The 9,707-nt window shown below is 41.6% G+C and overlaps 1 protein-coding gene across 1 annotated transcript; it reads right to left on the reverse strand.

The window, feature by feature from the left end:
- Positions 1–6,891: 6,891 nt before the first annotated feature.
- IFT70B (intraflagellar transport 70B) lies at positions 6,892–9,592 on the reverse strand. Its single transcript, XM_007190414.2, has one exon. It carries the CDS (start codon positions 9,393–9,395, stop codon positions 7,398–7,400), a length of 1,998 nt encoding a protein of 665 aa, XP_007190476.2. The 5' UTR covers positions 9,396–9,592; the 3' UTR covers positions 6,892–7,397.
- Positions 9,593–9,707: the final 115 nt, after the last annotated feature.

Genomic DNA, 9,707 nt, shown 5'->3' on the forward strand with positions numbered 1-9,707 from the left:
GTCTTACTTGATACATTTAAATAATAACTTGCCATACTAAGAGTTTAGCTCTTATATAATAAGTTATAGTTAGTTAAAGAAAGCAGTTTTCTACCGGGCTCATATAAGGCTCAGACTGAATCAACCTTAGAAATCACCTCATCTTTTTCCCAAACACAATTGGTATCTGACCTCCCTACCCCTCAGGCCACAAATAGATCACCAGTTTTTCTGAACATGTGCTGTGACCGCATGGGAACTGCTTTTCCAGCAAGGCTTTTCTGAAATCTTCCGGTATTAAGAGGTTTTTACTTATAAGACTGAAATCTGTCTCCCTCTTCTATCCATTAACGTAACTTCTGTCTTGTGTAGTCATGAAGAATTGCCCAGTTGCTCTGTTGAAGGGCAGCTCTGCAGGTATTTAAAGACAGCTCACATTCCCCCAGATCTTCTCCAGTCAGCTGTTGCTCCTGTCAGTTCTAGACCCTTTGTCATCCTAATCTCTCTCCATATGTGCCCTTTTGATGTTCTTAAAGTGAGGTGTCGAGTTCTGAATGTTCCAGAATAGGACCAATGATTCCCTTATTCCAATATTCTTTAGTCACTCTTGCATTTTTGGTGGACGGTGGATATTGCACTGTCATCTCACACTGAACTTGAATTTAACAGTTTGTCTTTTCTGCATGTGCCATTTTGGCCACATCTCCATGGAGGCTGAGTTTTTATTTTATATTCATTTTTATTGGAGTATAGTTGCTTTACAATGTTATATTAGTTTCTGTTGTACAGCAAGGTGAATCAGTTATACATATAAATATATCCCCTGTTTTTTACATTTCCTTCCCATTTAGGTCACCACAAAGCATTGAGTAGAGTTCCCTGTGCTAAACAGTAGGTTCTCATTAGTTATCTATTTTTTTTTTTTAAGAAATTCACGTTCTTTTATTTATTTATTTATTTATTTATTTATTTATTTATTTATTTATGACTGTGTTGAGTCTTCGTTTCTGTGTGAGGGCTTTCTCCAGTTGTGGCAAGCGGGGGCCACTCTTCATCGCGGTGCGCGGGCCTCTCACCATCGCGGCCTCTCTTGTTGCGGAGCACAGGCTCCAGACGCGCAGGCTCAGTAATTGTGGCTCACGGGCCCAGTTGCTCCGTGGCATGTGGGATCCTCCCAGACAAGGGCCCGAACTCGTGTCCCCTGCATTGGCAGGCAGATTCTCAACCACTGCACCACCAGGGAAGCCCCGCTCATTAGTTATCTATTTTATACATAGTAGGTATATATGTCAATCCCAGTCTCCCAATTCATCCCACCCCCGGCTTCCCCCATCGCCTCGGTATTCATAAATTTGTTCTCTACGTCTGTGTCTCTATTTCTGCTTTGCAAATAAGTTCATCTGTACCATTTTTCTAGATTCCACATATAAGCGATATTATACGATATTTGTTTTTCTCTTTCTTACTTCACTCTGTATGACAGTTTCTGGGTCTATCCACGTCTCTGCAAATGGCACTGTTTTGTTCCTTTTTATGGCTGAGTAATATTCCATTGTATATATGTACCACATCTTCTTTATCCATTCCTCTGTGGATGGACATTTAGGTTGCTTCCATGTCCTGCCTATTGTAAATAGTGCTGCAATGAACATAGGGTTGCATGTATCTTTTTGAATTATGGTTTTCTCTGGGTATATACCCAGGAGTGGGATTGCTGGGTCATACAGTAGTTCTGTTTTTAGTTTTTTAAGGGACCTCCATACTGTTCTCGATACTGGCTGTACCAATTTACATTCCCACCAACAGTGCAAGAGGGTTCCCTTTTCTCCACACCCTCTCCAGCATTTATTGTTTGTAGATTTTTTGATGATAGCCATTCTGACCAGTGTGAGATGATACCTCATTGTAGTTTTGATTTTCATTTCTCTGGTAATTAGTGATGTTGAGCATCTTTTAATGTGTTTGTTGGCCATCTGTAGGTCTTCTTTGGAGAAATGTCTATTTAGATCTTCCCCCCCCATTTTTTGAATGGGTTATTTGTTTTTTTGATATTGAGCTGCATGAGCTGTTTGTATATTTTGGAGATTAATCCCTGAGGCTGATTTTTTAAAACCTCATTACTTATATTTATTCTTACTAAAATTTGTATCTTACTGTATTTAGTTCCAGATTTTCAAAATTTTAGAATCTTGACTCTTACCCAGAGTATTTTTTTTGTCCCATTCAGCTTTGGGACATCAATAGAATTGAGACATGTACTGTCCGGATTCTCAACCAAGTAATGGCAGGCATCTGCAACACACAACAAGGGCCTGCCCGGTAACACATCCAGGAAAGAGCATTCAGGGTTCAGCTAGCGCACATTTCCACTTGACATGCTCTTGTTCACCTCATATTTTTACATTTTGTCAACAAATAGGCCTTTTTTCAATGAATCAACGTTTATGCCAGACAAACATTAAACATGCAAATGACGTCTACTTGGATTTAACATCGCCAGCTGCCAGACTGAAATCCTTTGCTAAAGCTTGCTGCTCCGATTTCCTGTGCTACCCTATCAGAAAAACAAGTGAAGTCTTTAACTGCCAGCACATTTACTTTTGCCTGTGATGTGATCTGTTGATTGGGCGTAGTATTGACTGATGGACAACATCTAAATCCATTCTTGCATAGTTCTGTCACATCCTTTGTACCTCATTGTGTCCACATTAGATCTGGAAAGATAATTTTTTAAAATGACTGAAATTTGCCACTGTAAAGCTGTAAAATAACTTAGGAGAAGGTGGAGTTCTGAGTCTTAAGAACACAGTGAAAAGGGTTCTATTCTGGAAATTTTGCGGATGCTCCATTTTTCTCCACCAAACTACTGGTCACTTTTCCTATTTGGGCCTACTATCTTTTGTAAAATGAAAAACTCTGAGGTCCCTTCTAAGTCAGTCTCAGTGATTCTGATGAGTCTCTGTATTTTTGCCAAACACTATCCTAGAATTGATTATTGCATTAATAATTTATTTTTTAATTTAACCGTTATTAGCCAGACACTGCTGGGCACTTAACCCTAGACAAGAGGTTCTGATTGTTATCACAACAACCCTGTGAAATGTATGGTATCGTCCCCTTTTTTCCGGTGAAATAACTGAGATTTAGCGACGCTGAATAACACACCCTGTTAGTAGCTGGGAAGTGGCATTGCCAGGAGATGGAGCCGGGTCTGACAAAATCCAGTCTCTGTGCTGGCTGCTTCACTGCTCTAGGCTGCTTGTGCTGGGTAGTAAGTCTGATGTATACAGCATTTCTGCTTTTTAAAGTAGATTGTTAGTCCTTGCCCTCCACAGAAGGGCACAAGTACAGAGGGGAAACAGCTGTCTTCATGACTACATGCCATAGAAATACCAGGAAGCCTTTTGTCCCAGATGCTGTCATGCTCTGTAAGTGTTTAATCCCTGCAAAGATGCCTTTATAGAAACTAATGAAAGGAAGTGCTGTGTTTGATGGACTTAATAAATTTGCATTTTTATAACTTTAATATTGTATTCCTTTGAGCTGTACTTAAAAATGTAAGAGTAACCTGTTACTATAAGTTATACATATTCCTGTAGAGAGACTAGAAATTGAAAACTATTTAAGATTAAAGAAATGTTTTATTATAATCTAAGACCAATCTAGGTTCTTTGGAAAGTCACAGTTCCTTAAAACTGCTAATTTAAGAATTAAGGTTGCTGCTGAAGGATTAAAAAAAAAAAAGTTGCATATATTTTATAATTAGGATGAAGGTATAAGTATAGCGCTTGATGGTTACAGTCATGGTGATTATGTGGTTGGACAACCAAGAACCCAGAGTTACTGGCACACCACAAAATGTGCTATTTAACTAATACTAAGGGTATATAGCCCAATAAGTGGAAACGAAAGCCCCAAATGCCACATTAGTCCCAGTGGTAGGTCAGCAGGGGATAAGAGGCAGTTAGTGAATGGTGGATAGTGAGCTGCAAGTCACACCATTGGTAGGAAGCTGCTCAGTGTGGCAGAGAATACCCTCAGGAAAGCACAACCTCCCAGATGTTTCCAGATCACCAATAGTCATTAAAAAAAAAAAAAAAAAGACAAAGGAACATAAGACCAAAGATTGTATTTAAAAATGCTGATGTTCACCAGAAATGAAAGGTTTGTCTTTGGTGATGTTATCCTTTTAAAATCAGTTAGTGTAGATAGCCATATTCTGCTTACCTGAACAGACTTCCAGCACTGCTAACCCTCCGAATGCCAGTGTGGAAATGAGCCCAAGCAAGGATTATAGGGCAGAAGGGTTGGAAAGTTACTCTCTTAACGCTTCCCCTCCAAGCCATTTGCCCTTTCTTTAAAAAAAATTTTTTTTTTCTCATTTGCCCTCCCTTATCTCACTAGAAGCTTATTTACTTGGGCATCTACCCCGTAGCCCTCAACAAACACACAAATTGTTCTAACCTCAGGCCAAACCTATCACTGACAATTCTGTTTGGATTCCACCTGAGGTGCTCCTCTGAGGTCTGAGAGGCCATACCTCTGTGTTCCTATATCACCCCTTTGGGAGGGAGTGTCATCTTCTATGATTACAGCTGTCTCATTGCTCGATGATTTCTGCCATCCCCGCAGTTTTCCCAGTTCCCAGTTGTCTGCTTCTCATGAATGGGTCAGAGTTAGCCACTGTACACCTGACCTTCACAGATGACATTAGTGTCAATATCCATGCCACAGCTGAGGGCAAATTCAAAGAGGGGCTGTCATGAGAAATATGAATCCTTTTGTAGGCATGTCATGTCACTGATCAAACGAGTCTGCTTGGTTGTTCTGCACAGAACAAGTTTTTGTTTATGTCTGAGAAAATGGAAATAACTACTTGGGTACAACAGACACATGCGTATATTCTGAACATTTGTGTGGAGATGGGTTGACTAAGGTTATGAAATAATGGATTTAATATTTGATCTTTTTAAAATACACTATGCAGATATTATGAAGAAATCTTAAAGGAGCAAAGGCTTGAGAAACATAGGGAAATCTTTTTTTGTCAAGAAAAGTACTTTTAGCACTGAGTACATGAAGTTCTAGGAGCATAGAACAAAGCTTTTCATCAGAGCTTTAGGGATGAAAGCCTTCATTCAAATGGCAATGTGGAGTCATCATAAAGTCACTTGCCTATTAGTATCAGTAAGCAGAGGTGAGTACTTTGAAGGTGAGTTTAAAAGAAGTATATCCTAAAAATAAAGGACAATAAGTGCCTGCAGAGTTAGACCCTTCCCCAGTCTCCTCCAGGGCTCTGACGGCTGGCCAGTTTTGTAGGCTTGGTTCATGAGTCTTTGCTGTCGCCAGGCAGCAATCTGTCAATCCTGGTGGGTGCCTCTCTGGAGAGCCAGTGTAAGGAAGGGGACAAATGCCACCATGATTGACTTTTATTCCTTTACTAGGTGGTAGGAGCAGTCAGGATTTCCTGATGCATTACTAACCAGGAAATCCCAACTGCCCAGCAGCAAGGGGTTAAAAACTGTTCTGAAAAGCTTTTTATGTTCTGAAAAGCTAAATTACACATACATGCAAACCACAAACACACAGCACCTGGGTAAATAAAGTGTGGTTGAATAAAGGCTGGGCTATTTGCAAAAGGGAATCTGGAAAACATTTGCTTTTGGGTGGTTAACATTACTTACATTTTATGCTTTTTTTTTTTTTTTTAAGAAAAAAAGTTAGAGGAAATGTGCCAAAAAAAATTTTTTTTAACATGGCTTAAAAAATAAGATTTCAGTTCATTTACTTTCCAAATCTTAAGGGGCTATGAAGATTGAGAGTGCACAGAACTACTGCACAAAGAAGCAGCAACACTTTTAGTACAAAAGTTGTTAAAGAACATTTCCCAGTGATGGAATCGTGCTAAGGGATGCACTGAAGAGGTCATTAAACACTGATTGTCCTCCCAGTGTGGGTTCAAACATCAATGGTAAATGGTATCAGCTTACATAATTAAGATGAAAAGTGCTATAAATTCAAAACCATTGAACTTCATAATAAGCCACATTTTCTGATAGATCTAATAGAATTTGAGCACTCAGGAGGTCATGCTACAGAGGATTTATGCTGAGTACCTATGTGAGTCCCTGTCTGGGTACCTATGTGGCTAAGTGATTTCTCCTTGAAGGAAAGAAATCATCATCTCATCATGGCAGGGGTTCACTATCTTTCAGTAGAATGCTATTAGGTTGAACCATAAAAAAATGCTAGTTTTGTAGTTCAAACACTTCCAAAATCAGCAATTTCATATAATTCAAGCTACTTTGTTTTTCTCTAAGTCAGGTCGAGTTGGGGTTGATTTATGGAGAGAAAAGGGGTGGGGAAACAAATAGTAAAGCTCTTGTATGCTTCAGAAGATAAAAATGCCTAAGCAGAATGAGTGGGGTTTTCATTGGAAGGGTTGTGGGCATGCCCTAGCATTATGAATCTACCAGATGAGGTTTCAGAATCGACCTTTTCATCTGTGATGGAGGTGGGAGAGAAGTTTGGTGGGGTCATGGGAATAGTCTAGATTTTTCCTTACCTGAGAGGCCACCACACAGAAACAACTCCAGCATTAACATATCCTAAATTGCAAACACAAAGGTAGGAATTAAGAAAAGAGTTCTCACAATACCTCTGCTATTCTTCATTGTTAAATGAGAGCACAGTTATGAAAAAACAGTAAATATATCTTGTTCATGTATTCAAATTATTAACAAATGGAACAAAAGAAAACCATGTAAAATTCTTGCTTTGACAATTGTTTATTGTCTCTAAACCACAGCACCATAATTTTGTTAAGGGCAAAGATCTCCCAGTGACTCTTGCATGTTTGAAAAAAAAAAAACACCAAACATTTATAATGTATTTTGGTTACATAAAGCATTACATTTATATTGAAAAACCCTGACAAAACACTCTAAATGCTATATAATATGTATTCATTAAAATTAATACAATAATGAGGGTAGGCTGTGAGAATAGGACACACAATCCCTGAGGTTATTATTAAAAGCCTAGAAATCCTATACCTTAACTACTGAGTTCTGGGCCTGATAGTGCCAAGTCCCTGGATAACATAATCCTTGTGTAGGACTTTCAAAATGCACAAAGTACAAATGATAACAAAGGAGACGGAACATAGGTGCTAACAATTTCTAATAGAAATAGTGTCCCCATGCAGTTTTGAATTCTTCATAAGTCTTTCTAGGTGTCAAAGTTCTTATATTTCACTTTGTGAAGATTTTAAAAACAAAATATTGGTTATTTTTATAATTTTAAAGTGTACAAAGTTCAACGTGTAATAAATATAAAGAGGCCAATAGCTAACTACAGATAAAACAGAGTGAAAAACAGATGTAAAGCCATTATGATAAGGCCACTGTCAGACATTACTACATATTCCATCCTATAATCTCATAAATCAAAGCTTTTAATTGTCTGGATTCATAAGTGACTGTATTCTTTCCAATATGCATTCTTTCTTCTTCCAGGGGTTGTTCAATAACAGCAGGTATGTTCCTGCCATAAAGTTCACAGTGTTCTAGAAACTGGACACATTCTTGAATAACACTGTCACGAAGCATGATGGTGTGTTTTGACATGTTTTCTAGTAATGATAGGAAGCATCTTTTAGCATAATACCAGGTATCAGTTCCCAGTTTTTTATTATAAGGTTCCAAGCTTTTGATAACCCGAGAAATACCAAAGTCATAATTTCCTTTGGCACAATAAAGTGTCCCTATCACCAAATTCACAATGCAGAGATGGTAGATTTTCTTCTCTGGGTCCTCATAGGAGAGCTGCTCTTCCTCCTTTTCAATCTTCCTCATCAACTCCTCGGCTTCTTCGTTTTGACTTGTCATAATATATGAAACACACAGGTTAGCCAGCACAATAGCACTGACATTCAGGATGTTGTCATAATGCTTCTTGACTATGGGCTCATAAAAACCTATGGCTTCTGTGTATTTGTTTTCCTGCATGAACAGAACATGAGCCACATTCAGCTTCCACACATCATGGTCATTACAGAATTCCACAGATTGGCGGAAGATCTTTTCCACCATTGGATAATTGTCAAGGTTCCAGTAGATTTTGGCCTGGGCCATCAGCACGGGAATATACTTCTCAAGGGTGTCATCATATTCATTCACTGCCTTTTTGACAGCTTCATCGTCTCTGTTGTGTCTTGCTTCCTGCACTTGTTTGGTGAGTTTCCGGAGCTGTTCAGTCAGCATCCCTGCTAGCCCATCAAGCTTAATGAAAGCCTCTTCAGGAGCTGTCTGGCAAGTGATCATGGCATCCAAGAAGTCATAGAGATAGGGTGTGAGGAACCTGTAAGTCAAATGGGCATTCTCTGCCAGGACATCTGCTGCCAGGTCAAAATACTCATATTTACAGTAGAGCAGCAACAGGTTGCCAAAGGTCTCTGGGGGAAAGGGATTCTGTTGGAGCAAAAACTGTAGCTTCTCAAACCCTTCTGTAGGCCTGGCATCCATGTTCATTAGCGCCTGGTTGTGCAGGGTCACAGGGTCTAACTCTTCCTCTGCCCTCGGAGGCATATCCGTGAGGGCTTCCTGGGCCGCCTCATAGTTTCTCAGTTGGTATTCTATGGCGGCCTTGAGGTTGAAGGCTTCCACCAGAGCGGTCTGGTGAAGGACTAAGGTGTTGCCAACACTTCGAACATCAATGCCCTCAGTGGTCATGCCCACACCCAGCTCTGGGTGCTGGCGGATGCCACGCTCAATAATGTCGGCGATATGCTTCAGCGCCGGGGCATAGTGCCGGCTGCTGTAATAGGCCAAAGCCAGGTTGTAGGAAAGGTCAGGCCGGTAGCCCGAAGCCTGCAAGGCAGCAGAGAACTTGGAACATGCGGCTTCATAATGTCCCTCCTTGTAGAGCAAACAGCCCAGGTTGACCTGGCCATCGAGCTCGTTCTCGCCCCCGCTGTCTTCTCCTCCTTCCCCACTCAGTAGCTGCTCCACCAGGCTCCTGGCCCCGGGCAGATCGCCCTCGCTGTACTTGATCGCGGCTTGGAGACGGAGGGCTCCGTTATGGTAGGCGGGGTTGTCCAGGAGAAGGAAGGCGACGCGGGTGGCCTCTGGGTAAAGGCAGGCCTTGTACAGGGCCTGGGCCTGGTACAGGCGGTACTGCTCCAGCTCCGGGTGCAGCTGGCCCAGCTGCTCATAGCACTCGGCGGCCAGCGCGAACTCCTGCAGGCGATAGTAGCAGTAGCCCAGCAGCGACAGGCTGGCGCGGCTCCTCGGGCTCCGCTGGAGCTCTCCGCCCAGCAGCTGCACGGCCTCGGCGTAGCGGGCATCCCGGATGAGCCGGTACACGACCGCGGTGAACTCCCCGTCGGGGATCTGCGCACCGCCCAGCCCTGCCATAACCGCTGCGGTGGTTGTGTGTGCTCGTTACCACGGCAACAAGCCAACCGGAAAAGAACTGCAAAGAATGTTGGCGGTTTTGTGGGTTTTTTTTTTTTTTTGCGTGCTCCCAAAGTTACTTTGCAGCGGAACGACCAACCTGGGATTTAAAACTGTCACGAATATGAGCGTGCCTATTACTGGCCTGGCCTCTGAAGACTGCAGAGTGTGAGCGGCGTTAGAGGAGAGAGGAAACGTCTCCGAGCCATTCAGAAACGGAAAAACTCTACTTCCCGGCATGCACCGGTCCGATGGCGCCGGCGTCGGGACGTG

This window comes from Balaenoptera acutorostrata, chromosome 8, assembly GCF_949987535.1.
Source record: "Balaenoptera acutorostrata chromosome 8, mBalAcu1.1, whole genome shotgun sequence".
In the NCBI taxonomy this organism is placed as follows: Eukaryota; Metazoa; Chordata; class Mammalia; order Artiodactyla; family Balaenopteridae; genus Balaenoptera; species Balaenoptera acutorostrata.